Here is a 25,247-nt window from a genome sequence, read left to right as displayed (position 1 = left end):
TTGCTAATAACAGAGGTACCTTGATCTAATTTAGTTTTAATGCCAGGAGGTGCCCTCCTAGAATAATCAGCTCCAGGGCAATTCCAATTTCCAGGTTTGTTACATGTTCTGGAGAGAAGATTCGATTCAAGGAGGCTGAAGTTACTTCTTTATCACCCAAAGTCATCTAGGGGTGAAATGGAATCTACCTCTGCCTGCTTGCAGAAAAACGTGGGGAGAGGCCCAGAGAGAGGGAGGTGCAGGGGGGCTCCCAGATAAGAGGAACCCCTGGAAGACACCACCGGCAGGTGAGGGCTGGGCTGAATTAGGACCACAAGGCATTCCCCGGGAGAACCTGGATTTTCCTTGCGTCCATTCATTATCTTCTTCATTCTGGTACTGCATTTCTGGGATCTCTCCTCTGCAAGACCTCTGCTGTTACTTGAACACAAATATTGATAACGAACCCTTAGGCAGCCCCATTCTTGATGCTTTACATGTATTAACTCATTACATCCCGTGAGGCAGGCAGGTGCTACTCTTATTCCCATTTAGGGATGGGAAAGCTAAGACACAGAGGCTACAAAATTTGCCCCAAGTCGCCCAGCTAGTAAAGGGCATAGGTGGGATGCAGACGTTAGATGGTGAACTTTAAGTTCACAGATAAAGAAGAATCTGAGCCCCCCCAGGAATAGTTCAACCTTGACTCTATGCTCTCATTTACCCCTCACGCAACAGGGGGGCAGAGGAGTGTTGTGAGTCCCATTTTGTTGAGGAAGAAACTGAGTCCCAAGAGAGGGTTGATTTGGCCAAGGTCAACACAGTGAGTAAGTGGAGGCGTTGGGGCTTGAACCTTGAGATTCCAATTCTTTACCCAGTGCTGCTCTGGCTAAAACCTGAACTCTGTGCAGTGTCTTTGAACAGCTCCAGACGCAGGCTGGTATCATGTAGAATAAGTTCGCAGTAACGGGCCACCCAGCTCTGCTTCCCGCTTTGGGGAAGTTCCTCTTCCCCCTCCCCCACCCCTCGCCCCAGAAACCAAGCGTCCTTCGCTGTCATCCCACATTACCAAACAAAGCCTGCTTCCAGATTCCTGTTCATTCACTCATGTTTATGCTTTCAGCAGAGGGCCCTGTGGTTCTGCGGTGGGAAAGGCCAGGAAATCCACATGGCCCTGTCATTGCACTCCTCTCTAAGCCCTCCCTGGCCTTATCTGCTCCAGAAGGAGGAGGGTTCTTTCTAAACTGCCTGAGCTACAGAACCTTCATTTCAAACGAAAAAAAAAAGTCAGGTGAAGCCCACGTTTTACACCAGGTGAAAGCGAAGCTGCTCTGGGCAGAGCTGTGTTAGGGCAACCGGGGTCTCTCCTGTTTGGCACCCTCTGGGCATCTTCTCAGACACAGTTGGAAAACCACTGGCCTGGGCAGAGTGTCTCAGCTCTGAGGTTATAACCAAGGAATCTGGGATCCGCTGATGGCTGGTGATACCCAAAATGCTGGGTGGGCCGCAAAACGCCCTCCTGCAAGCTCCCGACCCCCTGAACCCCTGTTCTGCCTTGTTGGTAGCATCATGGGGCAAATCGGAAAGGCGCCCGTCAGCAAAGCCAGGCTGTGCCCAAGCCCCTGCCCCTCAGGGAAGCTTTCCAGGAGTCTCAGCACAGAGAAATGTTCCCGGCTTCTCCCCAGAGACCCATGGGGTCAGTCTGTCCTGACACATTGGCCAGAAGGACAGGCTACTCCTCTCTCAGCCCAGCTCTGCCCATTGTTTCCTCTCTCGCTTTTCTAAAAACATGTGATTTTTAATCCCTCCCCCACTCCCTCCTTCCTTCAACAAATGCTCACCAGTTACCAGCTTTCTGTTCTGGGCCTGAGGCTTCCGGGGGAATGGCCCGACTTCACACACAGAGTCCGCTGCACGCTGGAGTGACAGTTGCCACCAGTGCCCTCAGGCACTCAGTCGCTGGAGCCAGGAAGGCTTCCTGGAGGCTGTGGTGACCAAAGGGGCACCAATGCGTGAATAGGAGTTACAGCAGCATGGAAGCCACTGCCAGTGGGCAGGAGATGGGCATTCCAGGCCCAGAAGAGAGGTGGATTTGGGAGTCATGGGAGGTGGGGTGAGATTGGTGTCCTGGAAGGGCTGACCAGGGGCTGTAGCCTTGATCCCAAGGGTCACGGGGAGCCAGTGGAGCAATGAAGCAGGCCAGATAGGGAGGCCAGACATCGTTACAGAAGCTCCTCCGTCTGGCTGCGCACGGTTGAGGGTGTGTGTGCACACTTCCCTCTCCTTTGTCACCTTCCCACCCCCACCCTCCCTCAGCACACTCCCTGCATCCTGGGCTCCCTCAGAGATAGAGCACGTGGACAGAAGGGAGGAGAGGCTTTGGGCTGTTCCGCCCTGGCCTGGCCCCCGCCCGAGAGGGCAGCCCTTGACCCCTTCACCCCCGCTGGACCAAGGGTCAGGACGAGTTTCGATCCCATCTCCACTGGCTGGGATGCTTTGATTTCAGGGCCTGTTTGTGAACAAGATCTCACGCAGGTCAGCTTCCCCTCCCCAACCCAGCACCTTCTACCCAGATCCCAGCTCAGGCAAGCGCCTGGCCCAGCCTAGCAGCCCCTCGTGGCCTGATCACACCGAGGTGGGAGAGCGGGAGGAGTTTTCTTCCCCAAACACAAGCTCTTTTGTTCCACCACTCAGCTAGACCCTCAGCCCTGCACCGCCTTGCTGGAGGTTTTCCTGGCACTCCGGGAGCCCAGGTCAGGGGAAGGGAGAGGCGTGGAGAGGGCAGTGAGAGGCTGGTGACTGGGCTGGAGGACAGACCATTTCTGACAGCAGCTTTGGACCCTGTCCCTCCCCTTCCTTGGCTCCTGCTGACTCTGGGACTGTGCTGTGTGGCTGTTTTTAGTTGCTCAGTTGTGTCCAACTCTTTGCGAGCCCATGGACTGCAGCCCACCGGGTTCCTCTGTCCATTCGGATTCTCCAGGTGAGAATACTGGAGTGGGTTGCCATGTCCTCCTCCAGGGGATCTTCCCAACCCAGGTCTCCTGCATTGCAGGCGGATTCTTTACCAGCTGAGCCACCAGAGAAGCCCAAGAATACTGGAGTGGGTAGTCTATCCCTTCTCCAGGGGATCTTCCTGACTCAAGAATTGAACCAGGGTCTCCTGCATTGCAGGTGGATTCTTCACCAGCTGAGCTACCGGAGCTTCCAGGACAGTGATTCTTAACTGGAGGCAATTTTATCCTGCAAGGAACATTTTGCAATGTCTGGAGACATTTCTGGTGGTCATGACATGGGCTGGGGGTTGGGGGCGGGTATGCTATTGGCACCTGGAGTGTAGAGGCCAGGGATGCTGCTCAACACCTGCCAACGCACAGGTTGGTTCCCACGACAGAGTTCTCTGGCCCCACAGATCAATAGTACCCAGGTTGAGAAACCCCGCCTGAGGATACAGCCTCCTCACCCCGTGTCCTCAGCTGTGACTCAGCCTTCCAGCCAGTCACACCCCCAGGCTGAGGCTGGACGACTCCAGACACTCATTTCCATCTCTGAACCCTTGCTCCGTCTGTTCCTGTTGCTGGAGCGTCCTCCCTGCTGACCTCTACTTACCTAAATCTCATTTCTTTCCAGCCCCTCCCACCTGTTGGGACCCTCCTCTGCTGCCTACACCAGCCCCCCGCTTCTCCTACACCCCATGCTGCCCACTCCCAGTAGCCAGCTCTGACTCCCTCATCCCAATTCCTCGCGTCCCTGATTGGCAGCCACTGCCAGCTTTGGTCTTCAGTTTGCACATCTATGCAATGAGTAGGGGCTTCCCAGGTGGCGCTAGTGGTAAAGAACCTGCCTGCCAATGCAGGACGTGTATGAGACCTGGGTTCAACCCCTGAGTTGGGAAGATCCCCTGGAAGAGGGCATGGCAACCCATTCCAGTATTCTGGCCTGGAGAATTCCATGGACAGAGGAGCCTGGCTGGCTATAGTCCATGGGGTTGCAAAGAGTCGGAGATGACTGAAGTGACAATGCGTGCACACACACACACACACACACACACACACACTTACATGCAATGAGCGGACCAGGTGAATAGGGACCCCAGGCCCCTTCCCTTCTGCCTCTTCCTGGCACAGGACTAGGTAACTTGGGACTCAGTGCAGACTCACAAAGCCAGCAGAACCAGGGATCCAATCTTGCTCTGCCATTTCCTAGCAGTGTGGGTTAAATTGTGAAACATCTCAGGGCCTCAGTTTTCCCCTCTGTAAGATGGGGGTAGGTTTTCCAGCAAGAGCTCGACGAGCTGTGTACTCTCCCTCCCATCCCTTGTTCCCTTTCTGGCTGGTTTACCTAGTTGAGGTTCCCACCAATCTGGCCAATCTCAGGTGGAGAACCATCTACTCTTGGGGCCAAGAAGAACAGGATTAGATTGTCCTCTGACTTCTTCCTAGAAGTTGAGCTCACACTGGGCTGCTGAGGACCTTGGGAAGGGAGACTCCTGAAGCCCGAGGTTTAGGAAACCAGAGGCTAAGTAGGTCTGTTTAGGAAACCTGGGAGACCTGTTTAGGCGGTCCCAGCAGAGCTGCTGCCCTCTTGGTTCCTGGCCTTCTTGGCCTCTCTCTCCTGCTGGGGGCTCTTCCCAGCTTCTCAACCCCCCACTTCTCCTACTGGAAAAGGATTGTTGTTGTTGTTGTTCAGTCACTAAGTCATGTCTGACTCTTGCGACCCCATGGACTGTAGCCCGCCAGGCTCCTCTCTGTCCATGGGATTTCCCAGGCAAGAATACTGAAGTGGGGTGCCATTTCCTTCTCCAGGGGATATTCCCGACCCAGGGATCGAACCCATGTCTCCTGCATCGCAGGCAGCTTCTTTACCCCTGAACTAGGCTTCTCCTACTGGGGCTATGACCTCCTGACTAGACAGTCAGCCAAACTCAGCTGAGCTGGCTCAGAGGCGGGCACTGAGTTGAGCAGAGGTGTGGTTTTGGTTCTTAGAAATTCAAGGGAAACAGCACAACTGCATCCCTCCCGTGCTGGAACCCCTTCATGGCTCCCTGGGACGCAGGATGAAACCAAGCCCCTGAGCCTGGACCCCTAACCTCTCCAGGCTACTCCCCTACCCCTCTCATCTGGATTTGGGGGCCCAGCCTCACCAAATTGCTCAAAAGTCTCCAGTGGACTCATCCCCAGCCTGCTCACTACCTCCTTCCATAGGCCAATCCCTGGTTACCTTTAAGCTTAGCCTCTCCCCTGCTGGCCTCTCCAGCCTGCCTGCCCTGGGACGTCACTGTAGCTTTGGGCCCCTGCCCTGAGCTCTTCCCTGAAGACAGGGACTCAGCCTTCTGCCTTCCTGGACCTCCAGGGCTGACGGTGAGCTAGCCTAGAGAAGTGCTCAGCTTGAACTAAGAGACGTAAACATGGGCAGGGGCTTCCCAGGTGGCCCTAGTGGTGAAGAGCCTGCCTTTCAATGCAGGAGACTTACGAGATGCAGTTTCCATCCCTGGGTCGGGAAGGTCCCCTGAAGGAGGAAATGGCAATCCACTCCAGTAGCCTTGCCTGAGGAATCAATGGACAGAGAACCTGGCAGGCTACAGTCCATGGGGTTGCTAAAGAGTTGGGCACGACTGAAGTGACTTAGCATGCACATACGCAAGCATGTGCAGAGAAAGAAGACCCCCAGGCTCCAGCGCCTTCCTCCCCCAGTCTCAGTGGTTGCCCCTCCACCCCCTGGTGGGGGTGGAGGAGAGGAGGAAGGGAGGGGAAAAGTTTAAATACTCCAATGCCCAAGCCTTGCTGTAGACAGAAAAAGTGAAAAAAGTGTAAGTGAAAGTCACTTAGTCGTGTCCGACTCTTTCCGACCCCATGAACTGTAGCCTGTCAGGTTCCTCTGTCCATAGAACTCTCCAGGCAAGAATACTAGAGTGGGTAGCTGTTCCGTCCTCCAGGGCATCTTCCCAACCCAGGAATCAAACCCCTCTAGACTAATTGAGTCCAAATCCCTAGGGGTGAGGCTGGTGCGATGACAACCCGGAGGGATTAGAACCCTCCGGATGACCACGATCAGCCCATGTCTCCTCCCTCTTCCTGGGGGCAAGAGGACACCCCGGGAGAGTGAGCTCCGATGCTCTTTAATACCTGCCATGTGTTGCATTGATCAGAGGAGCCCTTTATGGCTTATATGGGGTCATTCATTTAACAAATATAAACAAAATGTGCTGGGGCTCAGGGATAGGTTGATACCCGTGTGACAGGGAGCAGAGGAAGATGAGGGGTACTGGGAGCACTTTGCAGAGAGTCCCCTGGTCTGGGGGGCTGGGGCCTGGAGGCAGAGGGTAAGGCAGGAGGCCTGGGGTGGGGCTGGCTATGGGGGTGGGGGTAGGGGCATGAACCAGGCCACAGGAGGGCAGGGGTGGGGGGAGATGGAGACCACAGATGTGAGGAAGGGGTGGAGACTGTGGTGAGAGGGAGGAGTCGTGGTTGGGCATCTGGGTGGCTTGGCCACAGGAGGAAGAAGAGGAGCCTGCGCAGAAGACTGAGAAGGGACCAGAGAGGTGGGTGGGGAGGGGCATGACGGTCACGTGCTTGCGGGTAGTGAAAGATTCAAACAGTCACAAACCCAGTAATAATAACTCTGTCTGAACGTGTCGAAGGACTGTTTTCTAAGTATTTACTCTTCCCTGTAACCTGTAGACAGGGCTGGCGTAATCAGCCCATCGCACAGACAGGGAAAACTGAAGCTGGGGGAAGTTATGCAATTTTCCTGAAGCTACATACCGCCTGGTAAGGGTCAGGGATCTGACTCAGACAGGCTACCAGTCGAGTGACCCTGCCCTGAGCCACCCACTCTGAGCAACCCGCCCCCCCCACCACCACCAGGGCCTTTCAGCCCAGAGGAGCAGCAAGCCAGCGCCTGTGGAGGACATCCTGCATTCGGGGCTCCACTGGCAGCCTTGGTCGAGCAGTCTGGAGCAGGGAATGGTGCAGAGGACAGTGTGGGAGGTGAGGGAGCTGCCCTGAGGGAGCTGAGCAGGCTGGGGGCACTGAGGGGGTGAGATGTGAAGTTGGAGAAGGGGGCTGGTGGAGGGGCTGATCAGGGGGTCCCCAGGCAGGCAGAGAGAGGGGGATGCAGACCCCAGAGCCACCTGTCCTCAACAGGGAGCTGAGCGAAGGAGTCAGAGCTGAAGCACCAACATCAGTGGGCCTGGGAGGGGCCTGGGGAAGCTTCTGGAGCTGGAGCCTCAGCCCAGAGTCTGTGCAACTGAATGAGGCCAGGTGGGGGAGGGGGCAGGGCTGGAGCAGGTGGGCCCAGCAGGAGACAGGTGCTGTCCATTGTCTCCAAGTCAGAGGCCCAGTCTGGGAAAAGAGCCCCAGAAGCTAGGGTATAGATACCCCAACTCAGTCCACCATAGAGTCGGCCAAAGGAGACTGAAGGATCTCAGAGCAGGCACCCTCCTAGGTGCCTTGACTTCTAGGCCATGGAGTTAATACAGCCGCTTGATCAAGAACAGTCTCACCAGGACAGAGGGTCTCTACTCTCCCTTCCCAGGCAGGTGTTGGGGACGGGGGTACCAGGTACCAGGAAGAAAACCAGGGACGGACCTGGGACAGCTCCGGAGGGCTCCTGAGTACGACCCTGAATTTGGCAGCCTGGGCTTCAGGAGGCCAGAGCGCACAGTGCCTCCTCCAGGGTGTCCCGCCACCTCCTGGTTCAGCCGTGCTCTGGGTCCCCTCCCTCCACTGCCCTGTTCTCCATGCCTCACATTCCACGTTAGCTAAGGCGGGGGGAGGACATTTATCTGAGATTTGGGTCAAGGGAGAGAGAGAGCCCAGGGCAGAGGTGGGGTGGGGGCTGGGGGGCTGGGGGAGACAGGCACCCCAGCCATTTCAGGAACTGTGTGCCCTGAGCTGGTTTTTCTGGAACCCAGCAACCCCTCATTCTGGTGCCGAGTCTGTGGACCCCAGGGTGGGAGTGTTGGGCTCGCAGCCTCATAAGATCACTTACAGCCAGCCGAGAGGCAGGCGCTCCATCCTATTGGCGAGGTGCTCGTGTCCTCTACACGCATTCCTGTGCATGTGCACACACATGCACACGGACACACACGCACGCATGCACAGAGGCACGCTGGGATGTAGGTCACCGGCTGGAATGCCTCAGGCCTGGGGTTGCGAAGACCCAGCCATCCAGGCAGACACTTCCAGATTGGACAGAAATGTACCCTCCCCTTGCCTGCCTCCCCACTGCTCGCCTGTGTCAATCTGACCCGAAGCTCTCTAGGCTTCTGTTTGGTTTTCCCAGAATCTGCCTGGCTGAGACTGCGGGGAATCTGACTCCGTCCAGGGGAGGGGGCGGGGCTCCTGGCCACACTGGCATTGTCTCTGTGTATCGATCCTTATGGGGGGGTACGTGGAGTCTACAAGAGACAAGGGGGTGTGGCCAATCCTTGAAGACTTCCAAGACATACATAGCCCGTGAGATGTCCTGAGACTAGAGGACCAGGAGGGGACAGTCAAGGAAAGAACAGAGAAGCCTAAGCCTGGTTGGTCAGGGCTGGCTTCCTGGAGGAGGTGGCAGCACCTTGGCTGGGAAGGTGAGTGAAGATTTTAGAAAGCCTAAAGAAAGGGAGGGGTACTGTCGCAGCTGGGAAAGCCCCTGATGCTGCCATCCTCCACCCTGGAGCTGGCGCCTCTGTGGAGGTCACATCTCCTTCTGTAGAAGGTCACAGACTCTTCTACAGAAAACCCCTGGATGGCCCTGCAGGCCCTTCAGATACAGCAAGCCCAGAACATCACTCGCCCTCCCGCCCAGAATCTGCTCTTCCACCCAGGTCCCCCTCTCCACGTAGACAGCAACATTCCTGCCACACAGGCCAGACACCAGGCCATCCTGCCCTCTTTTCTCACACCACCCTCTCAGCCTCCAACTTTTCAGTCTGGTGCGTAGAGCAGCTCACAGCTGAGAGATGAAGACAGGCAGGGAAGTAAAGGCACTGTACTATCCTGTCAGCACATGGGTGCCTGGAAGGTCAAGCAAGATGGTCAGGGAAGCCTTCCTGGAGGAGGTGACACCCAGGTTACCCAGACTGAGACCTCAGGCTGAGTAAGAGTGGCCAGATTGGGGGAGAAGTAGTGGGAAGAGTTGAGATAGAGTAGGGTTCCAGGCAAGGGGCATGAACAAGTGCAAAGGTGAGGGAGGAGCACACAAAGGTGAGGATGGCACATACAAAGTGAGATGAATTGATCATGAGGGAGTGGAGAGAAAGAGGGGTGTGCTGGAGACTAGGGCAGAGGTGTCATCCAAGGGTCAGATGGTGGACAGCCTTGATGCCATGGTAATGAGTTTAGACTCTCTCCTGCTGCAGTGGAGTGCCCTGTGTGACTTTCAGATGCCTGAGAGTGGCCCCTTTAGCTGCACACAGAGGATGAGTTTGGGGGACAGGTGGAGATGGGGATCCCCAGGAGGGGACAAGGCAGCTATCTAAGAGTCCCAAATGGGGCGTGGCCTGAGATGGCGGCAGAAGGTGGATAGTCAGGGCAGAGCTCAGGACCACTTAGGAAGTAGAATGGCCCTTGAGGGGTTCTGGTTCCTCCTCTCTGAGGCCCTCATCTCTGTACCATGTAGTGGGGGGTGGGCAGGAGGACCCCCAAAGACCCTCTCCTGAGTCTCTGTTCACTTGGGGCCATTTTCTGTTTGCTCTAGTCTCCCAGGGCTTCTGAGATGACCTCTTGGGAGGAAATCCAGCTGGGAGGATCATAGCTCTAGCTTCTGAAGGCCTGAGGTGGGGTCAGGAGCCCAGGGCATACCCACAGTAGGAAGAACGGGCTGGGCAGTGGGAACCAAGGAGGGTCTCAGAGCACCCAGTGGTCCATTTGGGAGGACAGCCAGTGTGAGGGTGCTGGGACACACTGGGCCTCATGGAAAAGGCCCACCAGCCTTCTCGGTATAAGGGGGGCCCAGAGCCACGGTCCAGCAGCCTGGGGATAAGTTAGGGCCCATTACTCACAAGACCGACACTTGGGTTAGTGATCTCACCTCTTTGTGCCTGTTTCTTCATCCATAAAATGGAAATTAACATGTGCCAAGAAATAATATACCAGGTGGGAGGGAAGCTTAGGGGAACGGTCCCTGCTGCTGAGTGATTCAACAAGGATCTGTACCTGGGTACCACAAGGCACCGCCTGGGCACCACCCTGGTCCTCCCGCATGAGCCACGTGGCCCAGACCTGGGGGAGGTGCAGCAGCATGGAAGCCCAGGCCCCTGTGGGGGGCCCAGGGTGAAATGTCTTTGCTTCCTAAACACCCGGAGTCTGCCTCTCCCCCCTTCTCCCACCAGGAGCCCCTCACCATGCAGACAGCAGCTCCTCTTCCCTGCACTTCCTCCTGCTCTGCCGGCCTGATTCCTCCCACCTTCCTTAGGCCATTCCCCCTGGCCTTCTTGTGAAGCCAGCTGCTGGGGTGTGGGGGCATCCAAGATTTAAGCCCCTCCCTGTCCGGCCTCATTGTTCTTCTTTTATTGACTCTTCTTCCTGATTTTGCCTCTTCCCAGCATCCTCTGGGGCAAGGAGGGGGGCTCCTCCCCTCTTCCACCTGCCCAGCTGGAGAAGGTCAGAGGCCCAGGCGAGGCTGGCCAGCAGGACTGAGGCTCTTCTGGACACACAGAAGGGCTGCGGACCAGGGCCAGGATACCCGAGAGGCAGCCCAGAGTAATGGGCAGAAGCACAGGCATCTAGGAGCCCTGGGTTTGAATTATGAGTACTTCCACTAACTTGTGGCCTTGGGCTCTTCCAAACCTCAATTGCCACATCTGAGCAGTGGGGCTATTCCTTCCTGTGTGAGGAACCGATGATTGCATGTGGACTCTTAGCACAGAGCTGGACACGTAGCCAGAGCTCAGGAAATGGGATCCCCACTCTGCCTCTCTGGCCTGACTCCTCCACCTGTGAAAGGACCTCAAGTGGGGATGTAGCCTCTCCTGTTCCTTCCTGGTCGCCAGAGGCCCAGTCAGCCAGTCCACAGCAGAGCCGTAGAGCAAGATGGAAGGAATCCCGGGTTGTCCTCCCTTCCCTACCCCAGGGAGTCTGGGTGGCCTGACAGCTGGGGAAACTGAGGCTTGCCGTTGAGTAAGCTGAGTGGCAGAACCGGGAGGAGGCCCCAGGCCCTCCCTTGCCCGTGAGAGGTGGAACGCAGGTCTGAACAGCACCCATCTTCCCAAGGATCCACCCACACAGGAGCCTCAGAGAAGGGGCTAGTGGGTACTGCTCCAGAGCACGGGCTCTGTGTGGGACAGACCCACAGGACTCTCAGCTCTGCCACTCCCTCGCTGTGTGATTCTGGGTGAGTCACTCAGCCTCTCTGGACTTGTTGCCTTATCTTCAACATGAGAAGGACAACACCAGCCTCGCAGGGTCAGGGGAAGGGGAAGCGAGATGGTGAATGTGAGGCATGTGGCCGGCTACATAGCTGCTGTTTTATGGTTATTTTCTATTTGCTACCAGCTGAGGCATGTCTCTTATGACATCTTCAGTTTGCCCCTCTCACGGGGGAAGGGCCAGGGAGTGGTGACATCAAGCTCCCTGACAGCTTCCAGCCCAAAATAGCCCTCTCTTTAGACTGACCCCCTCCCATTACAGTGGCTCCTGCACTCACTGTCCCCAGCTGAGCTGACAGCGCCTTCGGTGGTGGCTCGTGCCCTCTCACACTCGTCCCCTGAATGGCTCTAACAAACACTCCTGGGTAGACAGGATTTTGGGTGGCAGCTTTGGCATAGAGATGGCTCTTGGAGCCCCCGGGCTCTGTGGCAACCTGGATTAAATCACTGACCTTGTTCTTAGGTCTTGGTATCACGTCCCTTCCCTGAGCCTCAGTTTCCTCATCTGGAAAATGGAGCTATAATATCAGCCTACTGTTGTAAGGATTCAAGTAGGCAGTGTACCTAAAAGACCTTGCCTGGGGAGGGGGGACGGCGTGCAGCAGGTGCTCAATAAATGGGACTGGTTATGGTACCTGCTGTACCTGGAAGTTTACAAAATCACCTCCATCTGCCTCTTTGCAGGGCCCCCAGCTGGAGCCGAAGTCCTTTGGCGGTTATCATCAGAAGAAACTGAAGGTTCTGAGCTGTCTGTTCCACCCCCAGGGTTGCCAGAGCAACCAGCCCTTTCCTGAGCTTTTATCCTGACCGTCTGTCTGAGCCCAGCTCCCTCACCCATGAATCATAAACTCCCCCCAACAGGTGTCCAGCCTCTTGTGGTTTCATCTCAATCACCCCTGTGGAGACCCCAGTCAACCCAGGACACAGGCAGGGCAGCGCTGAGTCTGTCCATTTGTCGGACGAAGAATCTGAGTTTGAACAAGGAGCAGGGACTCAGTCCAGGCCACCCGGGATGGATGTGGCTCAGGCCGCAGGGAGGCAAGAGGGTGCCAAGTGCTGAGTCAGAATTAGACTCTTAGATGGTCAGAGCTGGAAACAGTCGGGGGTGTGGAGGACAGTACCCTCATCAGGCAGTTAAGGAACCAGAAGCCCAGAGAGGAGGAAGATGCCTGAGGGCACGATCAAGTTAAGGGCAGGATCCAGCTCATTCACTCATTCATTCATTCATTCATTCATCCCATGAATGCATATGGAGCACCTTCACAGGGCCAGGCACTGTGCAGGACCCTAGAGATACAGCAGCAAATGAGACACAGTGCCTGCCCGCAAGGATCTCAGGGTCTTGAGTGGGAGTCAAGTCAGTGACTGGGTGATCCCCTCGTCCCCTTCCTCGGCTATCAGAGGACATGAGAAGGAAGTATTGTGCTTTGCTTCTCTAGGTTGGCCTTTCCATGCAGCTCTGAAAGGCCCTTGCCAGAGGGAGTCAGTCAGATCTTGTCTGGTCCTCACCCCGATTTACCCTTGGGGAAACTGAGCCCCCTCCATGAAGGGCTCTGCTAGGGTTAGTGTGCAGGCTCCAAGCCCTTGCCCTCCTGCCCCTGATTGTTGTATTAAAGAAATCTCTGCTCCTGTGTGTGCTGCTCGTCCCAGCTGTGGTCTGAGCCCTCAATGACCTTGTTCTAAGGACATTGTCCTAAGGATCTTGTTCTAAGGTCCCACGTCTCAGGACACCCTATGGGGCTCTACTCAGCCCTGTCTGCTAAGATACCCTGAATGTTCCGAGGCCTCCAGAACATCAGAGTCAGCGGCTAGGGATGCGGCCAAACTCCTCTCAGCCCCTGAACACCTGGTGAATGGAATCAGAGCTCAGGATATCCACCAAATGGAAGAAAGTCTTGCTCTGCTTGAAGAAGAGAAGGGCAGCCCAGAGCCCTTCCTTCAGCTGTGCCTCTCCCCACCCTGTCCCCATCCTGGGTCCCCAAGGAGCTCAACTCACCATCCCTTGACCAGAAGCATCACTCTCACCAGAAGTGTCAGAGAACCCCCCGAGGTTCTCTCTGCCTGGAATGTCTTTTCTCACCTCCCTGGCTGAGCCAACCGAATCATCTGCTCACTCACTCGTTCACAAGCATTTGTTGGATTCTCACTACAGGCCAGGCAGAGAGCCATGCTCTGGGGATAACAGCTGTCAGTACACTTAGAGATGAGTTGGGGACAGAGGTTAAACACATACACATACCATAAGGTGTCGAGCAACTAGGAGACTGAAAATGAAAGTGAAAATCGCTCACTTTGTGTTCGACTCTTTGCGACCCCATGGACTATACGGTCCATGGAATTCTCCAGGCCAGAATACTGGAGTGAGTAACCTTTCCCTGCTCCAGTTTAATCTTCCCAGGAATAGAACCTGGGTCTCCTGCATTGCAGGCGGATTCTTCACCAGCTGAGCCATAAGGAAAGCCCATGTGTGACTAGGAACCAGTCCTATAAAGGAAAAGAGAGGGTAGGAGGATGGGCTCTAATTTGACAGAGTAACGTGTGTGATTTGCTTGGTGGCTCAGAGGTTAAAGCGTCTGCCTCCAATGCAGGAGACCCGGGTTCGATCCCTGGGTCGGGAAGATCCCCTGGAGAAGGAAATGGTAACCCACTCCAGTATTCTTGCCTGGAGAATCCCATGGATGGAGAAGCCTGGTAGGCTACAGTCCACGGGGTCACAAAGAGTTGGACACGACTGAGAGAATTCACTTCACTTCACTTTAACGTGATCGAAGGAGGGCCTCTCTGAGGAAGTGACTCTCACTGGAGACTGGGAGGAGGAGGAGGAATTTAGCTCAATGAAGAAAGAGAGGAAAAAGATTCCCGGCAAAGGATATAGCATATGCAAAGGCCCTGAGGGCATTAACTAGTTTGGTGAGTGTGAGAAAGGACAGAGCAGTGTCACTGGAACCTATAGAGTCAGGGGATGAGGACTGAAGAGTCAGATCACAGAGGGAGGCAGAAAAGATCAACCTTGCTGAAGGGACCTTGTGGTTAACAGGGAGACTGAAGGGTCCAAGAGAAGGAACCAGAAAAAAAGACTGGGAGATAGATGGGAGAAAATCAGGAGGGTGGCCTATCCCAGAAGCCAGGTGAAGAAATTGTTTCACAAAAGAAGGAGTCATCCACTTCTTTGGTGGGGGAGTCACCTCCTCCAGGAAGCCTTCCTGGACTCCAAGTGTGGGGTTAAGGATTCCTCGGGGCCTTGGCCTTCCCCATCAGTGCTTACCTCTCTCCCAGACTAGCCTGGGAGTGTCACAAAGGCAGAGACAAGGTTTGACTTGTCTCTCCAACCCCAAAACCTAGTTCAGGATCTGAAAGTAGTGTTTGTTAGATGAATAACTGTAAGACCTGGCCAGGATGGCCCCTTCAGCTTGGGGCCACTCCCAAGGACTTCTTGGGCTCCCCTCCATTCCTGCTCATCACTTTCCTGAGGAACTGTCCCGTGTCCCCTTGTCTTTTCCCCTCAGATCCCAGGCACCTCACTGCCTGCCCAGCTTCCAGAAGGCCAACCACAGGCTCCCACGACAAGGGAGGACAAGGAGCTGACGCATGGGCCCTTCGGTTATGGTGCGAGCAGTCTCCGTTTCCAGGGGCCCCGGACTTACCCTGCCCCAGGACTGCTGCTAGCAAACCCGTGGGACAGCAGGTGGAGGCTGTGGGTTTCTGAGACACCAGTGAGTTCCAGGTAGGGAGACAGAGGGATCTGGAGCCTTGCCTGGCTCTGGGTTGGTCCCCCAGACAGGGGTCTGTGCCCTCCATGGGGTAGCATCTAGATGTCCCCCTGCCAAGTTCAGGTGGGCACCTCTGCGGACAGGCAGGCCTGTCCCACACTCCAGACTGTCTGCTCCACCTCCCTCCCAGGAACTCATCACTCAGAATCCAGCCTCATATCATTTGTCTCCCATTGGAGGCCAGGAGCTCTTCGAGGGCCAAGGCACCATCTCCCTCTTCTCCCTCCCTTGCTCCCTCACTCTCTCTTTCCTCTTTCCATTCACTAATCACAAACTGTTTCTTAGGTTTGAGTTCTCTCTTCCTGCACCCCTGACCCTGACATAGAGCCTGGCACGTGGAGGTCACTTGACAGGCATCCACTGGCCACCCGACCTCTCGAAGATGCCAGGCCCGCGGGCTAGGCCAGGCTAGGTGGCGCCAAGCTCCCCTGAGGGGTGCAGCTCCAAACATGGCAAGAGCCCCTCTCCCTGGAAAGAACTGGAGCCGGCAGGAGGGAGGAAATTTGGCCTTGAATCTGTGCCTTGCAGCCAGGTCTGGCTGAGGTGGGGGTGGGGGTCCAGGGGGAGAAGCACACAGTTTTCTTAACAGGAACCATAGGCCCAGGACGATCTAGGTCCCCAAAAGGCTGATCCTAGCTGGAGTGATGCCTCTCTTGACTAGCTCCCCTCTCCGAGGCCAACAGGGCCCCCTCCTTACACAGCCTTAAAACCTACGTCCCCCCAGCCTAGCCCTCCTCAGTCCCTCAGCCACCCTCCCACCCTCCTGCTTCCCATCTTCCCGCATCGCAGAGATGGCCAGAGTGCCCCCCCCACCCCCCCACACACCCCCGCCCCACCACCGGCATCCTAACCAAAAGTGCACAGCCTGACCAGGCTGAGCAATCTGGGTCTTAGACCCCTGCAACCCTGGAGCCCCCAGCCTGCAGAAACTGCCATGGCTGATCCATTGGGAAATGTACAAGTTCCTTGCCACCAGCTCCTAACAAGGGCTCTGTCCCAAGCAACTTTCGCGCAACAATCTGCCCAGGGTTTGCAGGGAGGCTGCGGCAGGGGCGCTCCCGGGGGCAGCCCCTGGGGCTCTGCAGACCGGGGAATGCTTGCAGCCTGGCTTTAATTACAGACTGCGTTCCTCTTGCCTGGTCCATCTATATTTATCTGCAGGATCTCACTAATTAAATCCCCCACTGCAACCAGCAGGCCTGGGGACGACCTCGAGTGAGGCAGACAGGCAGGGGGCTGCAAACTTCCTTCCTTTCCTTCTGCTCCAGGAGCAAAACAGAAGCGGCCGAAACTCCCGCTCCCTCCCCCAACCCCGCCGATGCTTGGTCCCAAGGAACGCCGGCTCCGGGGACCCGTCAGCTCTGTGCCCCGCAACCACCGGCACCCGTGACCCACAGGTCCCCACACCAGGCAGTGCCCATCTTCCTCCCCGCTTGAACTCGCATTCCTGGATTCCCGCAGCAAACAGAGAAAGTCTCCCTGAGCAGCACTCTGCCACTTTGCTGGCGCTCTGGTCTTACCGAAGGAGTCGTCTTGGTCCAAGAGGGAGTCGGGCTCCATGGCGTATGGGCCCCCAGCCCCTGGCCCCACCTGATTTATGAACCGAGGCTGTCTCCATGAGCGTCTGGGTTTCTCCTTTTGTATTCCATCTGGCGGCTTTTCCAACTAGATGACTGGGTATTCCTGCACGCAGGCCCCTTTCCAGCCCTCGCCTTCATACAGTACATTTAAAGTAGCAGTAACCTCTTTTTCCTCCCCCCGCAGCCTGGCTGGAAACATTAGAAGGGACCAAGGCAGCAGAGATGTCTAAAATAGGAAGACGCCGGGACGATTGGCCTGGCTGCCCGCGACGCTGGCTGCAGGGATCTGGCCGGCCTGCGCAAATGGAAAAGCTAAGAGGTAAGAGTGAGCCTGGGCTGAGCATCTGGAGGGTGGCTCCGGGGGACCCTGGGGTCTGTGGGAAGGGGGGAGGCTGGCCCACCCACAGGAAGGGATGGGGGGTCCGCTCTGTTCACCGCCCAGTGCCCAAACCCCAGGGGTTTCTCCCAGGCCCTGCTGGAACCTCCCACTCAAATCTGTTCCACAGACATTTCCTGCAGTGTGGGGGATGCAGAAATTGACTCATCCATCCATTCAGTCAGACACTAGATTTTTTTTGAGCATCTACTCGGCGCCAGACACCGTGCCAGGTGCTGGGTTTTGCAGGAGGGAGCAAGTCTCAGCATCTGGTCTCTTGGAGCTCACAGGTAAACAGGCCTGTGCAATGCAGCGTGTGCACTAAGAGCTGTGGGAACTTGAAAAAAAAAGGGCTGCCTCACCCAGACAGGGGGAGGTGGTCAGGGAAGGCTTCCTGGAGGACTGGGCACTTAAGCTGGGGCCTTATGGGTGAGTAGCAATTAGCCAGCTGAAGAAGGAGGGAGTGAGGGGGAGGGTGTGCTGGGTAGAGGGAGCGTGCTGTGCAGAAGCCCTGAACTGAGATGGCACTTGGGGTGTTCAGTGACCTCCTCGATAAGTCCCAGGCAGTTGGAGCAGAGGCCATGGCAGAGGTGGTGGGAGAGAAGTAGCAGAGGGGATCAGGTAGGGCCTCATGGGCGGGGATGGTTCTCAGGTTTGACCCAGGGGATGACGCATGGGAGGGAGACGTTCCAGGCTGTTCTTTAGAAAGGCCTCTCTGGTTACTGTATAAGGGGGCAGAGGCTGGGGCAGGACTGGACGGGGGCTGTCAAGTCCCCAGGGGAGAGGGACACTAGCCTCTACGGGCACAGCTATAATAACACTGGGTGCTACTCACTAAGCGGCCACCAGAGCCGGGCACCGGTCCCAGTGTTCCCCACGTGGATACGGTCACTCCTCAGTGACCCCGCCATCCAAAACCCTGCCCGTCCTGTTTCACAGATGAGGACAAGGCCAATGAGAGGGGAGAAGTGACTTGTTCGAGGCTTCTGAGTGGCCTTCAGAACAGGCCTGAACCTCCAGAGAGGTCATAGCCTAGATGCTGGTGAGGGAGGTGGTGCTGGGGGGAGGACAAAGATGCAGTAATTCCATCCACATCTCAGACCCAGAATACAACAGGGCCCCGGGGCTTGCGGGACAGGGAGAGTGTCATTTGGGCCCAATCAGAGAAGGATGCCTGGGGGAAGAGGCATCTGAACAGGACAGAGAGAAGAGCAGGAATGGGATGGGCGAGTGAGAGAAGGTGCGGGCCTCCCAGGCAGAAGGAATGGCACAGGCAAAGGCACAGAGGCAGGAAGGGTGTGACCGAAGCAAATGGAAGCAGCACGCAGAGGGAATGACGAGGGGCCGGGAGGGTGTCGGAGCAGGTGAGTGGCTGGGGCTGGAACCAGTGGACATGGAATCACAGCCCAGGAGTGCAGGCTTGGTCCAGGGGGCACGAGCAGCCTCGAAAGCCCTCTGTCCAGAGGACGGCCTGCATCCCAATGGATACCTGGGTATCCCTGGAGACAGCCCTTTCCCAGAATTCTCTTTAACGCTCTGCACTTACAGCAGAGAAACTGTCTGTTCCCCACAGAACACTGGGATAGTAGAAGCTGAGCCTCAGTGACCAGATTTTTGGAGACAGACCCTGAGGCTGAGGCAGAGGGGACATTAAGAGGAGGGAGATGGGGACTTCCCTGGTGGTCCAGTGGCTAAGACTTGGTACTTCCAATGCTGGGGGCCTGGGGTTCAATCTCTGGTCAGGGAACTAGATCCCACAAATTGCAACTAAACGCTCCTGCATGCCACAACTAAAACCCGGCACAGCTAAATAAAGAAAGAAAATATTTTTTAAAAAAGAGGAGGGAGATGGGGGACTTCCCTGGTGGTCCAGTGGTTAGGACTCTGCATGTCCACTGCAAGGGGCAAGGGTTCAACCCCTGTTTGGGGAACTAAGATCCTGCACGTCATGTGGTGTCGCCCCCAAAATTGTCAATAAAAAATTTAGAAAAAAAGAGGGGTGAAATAGGAGATAGAGACAAGCTGGGAGGCTGGCAGGAGGGACCAGGCCGGGGTGGCAGGGAGGGAAACACCCCCCTGACCCCTCCCAGCCCCCTGCTGTTGCCCAGTGCTCCCAGAGCAGCCAGTGGCTGCTGACGTGGTTGGCCTAGCCTGGGGGAAGCTCCTCTGTCACCCGTGACCACCCCTCTGTGATGACAGAGATCCCAGCGCCCAGCCTCCCGCTGCCTTAATTACAGGGAGGTCAGGCCCTACCCAGGCAGCTGCAGGCATCAGGCTCCCTGGATCTCTGACTCAGCGGATGTGGGGGAGGGGCTCTAGGAGTGGTGGATGGGAAGCCTGGACCCCCAGTCAACAGGTGAGCTCAGATCCAGTTCCCTCTACTTCCCCTAACCTCCAGGGACCCCAGGGCTTCTGGGAGTCCCAGGGATTCGGGGAGCTATAGGGGCCCATTTGCACAGAGGCACTTGAGGTCTTTTTCTTGCTAGAGTGTGATAGGGCTGAAATCAACCACCTGGGTTTCTAACCAGACTCTGCTGCTTACGAGGTGGGTGACACTGAGCTACTGACTCCGCACTTAGGAGTCTCGGTGGTGGAATGGGGCTTCTCCTGGCCTTTCCTCATAGGGTGGTAATGGATTAGATGGACCACGCTGCAACAGGCCAGCAGGTTGCCATAGAGATGCTGCATCCACCCACTCACTCTTCCTGTGCCTGCCACGCCCAGGCTGGGCCAAGCCTGGGAGCCAGACACAGAAAGGAAGAATCAAAATCGAAGGATCTGAAAGCTAGAGGGGAATAAAGTGAGGCTGGAGGAGGGGCCAATCCGCTTAGCAGAATCAGAAAAGCTGCACAGGGCTGCCCTGGCAGTCCAGTGGTTAAGAATCTTCCTGCCAATGTAGGGGACACAGGTTTGATCCCTGGTCTGGGAAGATCCCACATGCTGTCGAGCAACTAAGCCCGTGCACCACCACTACTGAGCCCAGACTCTAGAGCCCGTGCTCTGCAACAAGAGAAGCCACTGCAATGAGCAGCCTGAGCACCAGAGTGAAGAGTAGCCCCCACTCACCGCAACAAGAGAAAGTCCTCGTGCAGCAGTGAAGACCCAGTGCAGCCAAATAAGTCCGTACATTTTTAAAAATAAAGAAAAGCTTTGCAGAGGAGGGGCCAACTGAGCTGGACAGACAGGGATGAAGAGGTGTTCTCCGGGCAGACGCTAGTAAGGGCAGGCAACACCACTGCATGGACTAGGAGTAAGGCAGGAGACGTCCAGCACCCCTGGTGGTATGAGCGTTCAGGTTCTCTTCTGTTCCAGGTTCTGATTTTCTAGTTAAACCCTGTGTCCAGGGCCAAATGGAGTCCATAGTCTTGCCCAGTCTGGGCCTCTGAACTGAGGTGGAGCCTGACCCCAGGCTCAGACCCTGTCCCACCCTGCATGGCTCCTCTCCAGAACACAGACCAGTGTGGGCTGGAGTCCACTTTGGAGCATCCTGGCTGGTATCTTGAGTGAGGACAGGTAACCCTGCCTGGGTCCGAACCCCAGCTCCCCGTTTACCAGTTGGGTGACCCTCAGCAAGTGATTTTACTTCTCAGAGCCTCCGTTTCCTCACCTGTAATAGAAGTAAGGAGAGTCCCTGGAGGGCTGGTGGGAGAATTAATGAGTTAATACAGGTAGATCTTAGAACAGGGCCAGAAGAAGCATTAGGTAAAGCTAAAGTTGAGAGTCCTCAACACAGCCTTCCAGGCCCTCCTTATCTCATCTCTCTCCCTCTCCCCTCCCCCCTAGCCCAGACTTACAGGCCTTTTCTTTGAACTGCCCCAGGGTCTGGCCATTTCCCCTGCTTAGAGTGAAATCCCCCCAAATCCTCGCTATCCCCACTCTGTGTTCAGGTCCCTCACCACCTCTCTGAGATATCAGGTCCCCTGCCCCTCCCTCACCCCACTCCTGGCTTTAGTTTTCTTCTTGGCCCTTTCGATAGACATCACCTGACATTATTGTTGTTCAATAGCTAAGTCGTGTTTGACTTTACAACCCCATGGACGGCAGCATGCCAGACTTCCCTGTCCTTCACTATCTCCTGGAATTTGCTCAAATTCATATCCACTGAGTCTATGATGCCATCCAACCATCTCATCCTCTGTTGCCCCCTTCTCCTCCTGCCCTCAATCTTTCCCAGCATCAGAGTCTTTTCTGGTGAGTTGGTTCTGCACATCAGGTGACCAAAGTATTGGAGCTTCAGCTTCAGCATCAGACCTTCCAATGAATATTTAGGGTTGATTTCCTTTAGGATTGACTGGTTTGATCTCTGTTCTGTCCAAGGGACTCTCAAGAGTCTTCTCCAGTACCATAGCTGAATGCTTATTTGCATCTTATCTGCCAGCTCCTGCTTTCACATAAGCTCCATGGTGTAGAACAGCACTTAGAACAGTCCCCAACTGGCCCACCTGAAGTGGATCCCCACTAAACATGTGTGCAATGGTTATTTCCCCCCACTGCCCCCTGTCTTGATAATCAGCCCACCACCCAGGAGCTCTCGCTGAGTTCCAGGGTTCCTCACACCCAGATACGCTCCTGCATCTTCCTGCTTATCTGCTTGGACTGGGTTCTCCCTTTTCAGTAAGGGCTGGGCCCCCAGGGTCAGCCAGGAGGAAGGAGACCAGAGGGTCTTCTACTTGGGGATGGGGGGCTGTACTGTGAGACTGCTACCCTCTCTGTACCTCACACCAACTTTTCCAAAAAAGTTTTCTGAGTCCCATTTCACAGATGGGAACACTGAGAGGCGACAGTGAATTCCTGAGAAGTGGCACAGCTGGGGTTTGAGACCTTGTCTTCGAGATGAGAAGGCCCTACTGGCCCCACCGTAGCACCTAACAGGCCCTCCCAGCTGAAGGAAAAAGAAGCTTGTCTGGAGGATGTGACAGGCAAGCCCAGAGGTGGGACATGGGACAGGGTGGGCAAGAAGACAGACCAGCCTTGGGTCTGCTCTCTGGTAGCCCCACCTTCCATCCTGGGCCCCTTCAAGCAGCTGCCATCTTCTGCGTTTAAGGAGAGGGTCGCTTTGCTTTTTTGGTTCAATGGCCACGAAACTGAGAGCTGGCACCTTTAAATAAGTTCTGAGCCAGCCAGCAGGGGGACAAGGGCAGGTTACAGGCTGGCCCTGTCACTGGCTCCACGGGGGCAAGGAGGGTCTCCTTCTGATGACAGCACCCCCTCCCCTGCATTCCGGGTCCCTCTCAGCGTTGTCCTGAGAAACCAGGACTCAGAGAAAGGAGACACAACCTCACATCCAGGAAGTGGCAGGAGCAAGGCCCAAACTCTGGGCCCTCACGCCACCCCGCGCTGCTGGGCTGGATTAGAAATTCGAGACCTTTGCTCGTGGTGCTGTGGGAAGGTTAAGTCGCTTGCCCTCGGTGGTCACACAGCGGATTCCAAGGCCCCGACTTGCAACCACATTGCGCTGTGGGCTTTTCGTCCTGCAAATGTGAAGCTGAATTATCATGAAAGAATCTCAGATCTTTCCAGGAAGAAGCAAGCCCTAGATAAATGCCAGGAGTTAGGGGGTTTTCCAGGGCTGAGGGGATGTCAGGGATGGTGGCCTGGGGTGCTCAAAGTTCCTGACGTCCTCAATTTTGTGATGAGGAGTGGGGCTCCATATGGGACATCCTGGTTGCTGGGTGCCAGGGTCCTGCCTCGGGTTCCAGGAAACCCTGGAGACACGGGCACACCCTGCCTTCCGGCAGCAGGGATCAGACAGGCTGGCACGATGTGAGGCGATCTTCGGTGGCTGGCAAGGATACTGCTCTCCATCCGCCTCCTCCCCCAGCCCTCAGAAGTTCCCCAAGTGCCCGGTCACTGCCCCAGGAGGAACCCAGGCTTCCCAGAGCCCCAGGTTGGAGGCTCATCAAGTGCATACCCCCGAGGGGGCAGAAATCTCTTCCATGACATCCTTGCTCCAACTCTGCTTGCTTACCTCTCAGGACAGGGAGCTCCCTCCCTCTCAGGAAGTCAGTTGCCTCTAATGCCAGGTAAGGTCCTTTCTCAATGGAGTCACGCTGTGTTGTCCCCATGCTGCTCCACACCGGTCCTGGCCTTGGGGGAAACCCCTGTGACCCTCAGAACCCCCCCACATTAACTCAGCCCTCTGCACTCCACCTGACCCACACCCCTCCCCATGCTTCCTGGCTAGTTTTCAGGTTTTGTGGTGAGTCAGGAAAAAAACCAAGAAGCCTGGAAGCGTTTTACCCATTCGGCAATGACGGCAGCCATGCAATTCAGCAAACTTTTGCTGGAGACTGTGCCAAGTGCTGGAGACACAGAAATGAATCAGAGTCCCTGGATCTCCACTAGGATGGGGGAGGGAGGGCCAGGAGGGACGCCCAAGGCATCAGCCAGGAGGTTTGGAAGCAATCTTTTAGGATGGCTAGTTTTCTAGAGGGCTTCCCAGGTGGCTCAATGGTAAAGAATCCGCCTGCCAAGCAGGAGATGCAGGTTCGATCCCGGGGTCAGGAAGATCCTCTGGAGAAGGGAATGTCTACCCACTCCAGTATTCTTGCCTAAAGAAGTCCATGGACAGAGGAGTCTTGGTGGACTATAGTCCATGGGGGGTCACAAAAGAGTTGGACACAACTTAGCGACTAAATAAGTTTTCCAGAAGGAGACAAGGGGAGAGATGGTTGAATGGCATCATCAACTCAATGGACATGAGTCTGAGGAAACTCTGGGAGATAGTGCAGGACAGGGAAGCCTGGTGTGCTAAGGTCCATGGGTTGAAAAGAGTCAGACGTGACAGAGCGACCGAACAACAGACAAGGGGAGGGACAGAGAGTGGGTAGGGTGGAAGGACCTGAGAAAGCAGAGGCCAAGTCCTAGGACCACTGATTAGCCTGGGATAAAAGGTACTAGAGACGCAGACATAGGGAACAGACTTGGGTACACGGGGGAAAGGGAGGGGGGGCGAATGGAGAGAGTAGTGCTGACATTTATCCACTGCTGTGTGCAAACAGCTAGCGGGAGGCTGCTGCAGAGAGCGGGGAGCTCAGCCCCTGCTCTGCGATGACCTAGAGGGATGGGAGGGGCTGGGGTGGGAGGGAGGCTCAAGAGGGGGACATGTGTATACATATAGCTGATTTGCGTTATTGTATAACAAAACCCAACATAACAGTGAAAGCAATTATCCTCCACTTAAGAATAAATAAACATAGACATTTTTTCAAAAAGTACTATGTATCAGGGGTCAGCAAACTTTTTCTGTAAAGGACCAGATAGTCAATATTTTTGGTTTTGCAGGCCACACAGCCTCTGTTGTAAAACGACCCAGCCCTACAGTCAAAGCTCTGAAGCAGCCCTGGACAATACATCAATGGATGAGTGTGGGCTTGTTCCAACCACAACTTTACTTGTCAACTCTGAAATTTGAATTTCATATGATTTTCTCATGTCATGAAACAGTATCCTGCTTTTGATTATTTTCCAGCCATTTAAAAATGTAAAAGGCATCCTTAGCCCACAGGCTGTCCAAAAGCAAGATGGTGGGCTGATACAGCCCACAGGCTAGAATTTGCCAACCCCTGCTGTACAGGTTTGGGAAGATTGGGAGATGAGGCTGGAAAGTTGGGTGGAAGAGGGCCTTGACTTTCTACCCAACCCAACTGCCTTCAACCACTGCCTACCATCAAGAAGCTAGAAAGAAGCTAGAAAAATGTGTGTTTAGATCAAGTGCTGAAACATACCTAGGGACAATCGCCCAATTACACAGGAATACAAGCTGATTACCCTGGTGCCTCAGACGGTAAGAGTGTCTGCCTACAATGCAGGAGACTTGGGTTTGATCCCTGGGTTAGGAAGATCCCCTGGAGAAGGAAATGGTAATCCACTCCAGTACTCTTGCCTTGAAAATCCCATGGACAGAGAAGCCATGGACAGATGCTACAGTCCATGGGGTCCCAGAGTCGGACATGACTGAGCCACTTCACCTCACAAGCTGATTGATTAAAGTCAATAAAGAAATATATAGATTAATAGGGAAAGTTCCCCTCCAATCCCACTCTGTACCCTAGGGATGATGTGATGAGGAGGTGGGTGAGTAGGAGTCCTACCTCCTTCCTATGCACACGGACGTGGGCACACACACACACGCATGCGGAGTATGTGCTCGTTCACAGCACACATGGCTCATCCTATGATTGTCCTGT

General features: G+C 55.4%; 1 protein-coding gene and 2 long non-coding RNA genes across 3 annotated transcripts in view; 2 read left to right on the top strand and 1 right to left on the bottom strand.

Moving 5' to 3' along the window:
* Window positions 1–16,786, bottom strand: part of DAB2IP (DAB2 interacting protein) — a 212,314-nt gene extending 195,528 nt beyond the window's left edge. Inside the window, exon 1 of the mRNA XM_027556166.1 lies at window positions 16,623–16,786. Coding sequence (XP_027411967.1) covers window positions 16,623–16,662 — 40 coding nt within the window. The 5' untranslated portion in view covers window positions 16,663–16,786. The remainder of the gene's footprint in view (window positions 1–16,622) is intronic.
* Window positions 6,366–12,965, top strand: LOC113901600. The gene is made up of 2 exons (XR_003513486.1): window positions 6,366–6,965; window positions 12,017–12,965. It is a non-coding gene; the product is annotated as an uncharacterized LOC113901600 (long non-coding RNA).
* A 124-nt stretch (window positions 16,787–16,910) lies between the features above and the next one.
* LOC113901602 lies at window positions 16,911–24,883 on the top strand. Its single transcript, XR_003513488.1, has 3 exons — window positions 16,911–17,001; window positions 17,189–17,348; window positions 24,343–24,883. It is a non-coding gene; the product is annotated as an uncharacterized LOC113901602 (long non-coding RNA).
* Window positions 24,884–25,247: the final 364 nt, after the last annotated feature.

This window comes from Bos indicus x Bos taurus, chromosome 11 (assembly GCF_003369695.1).
Source record: "Bos indicus x Bos taurus breed Angus x Brahman F1 hybrid chromosome 11, Bos_hybrid_MaternalHap_v2.0, whole genome shotgun sequence".
Lineage (NCBI taxonomy): Eukaryota > Metazoa > Chordata > Mammalia > Artiodactyla > Bovidae > Bos > Bos indicus x Bos taurus.
Note: the sequence above shows the minus strand (reverse complement) of the source record. Positions and strands in the feature narration are given on the sequence as shown.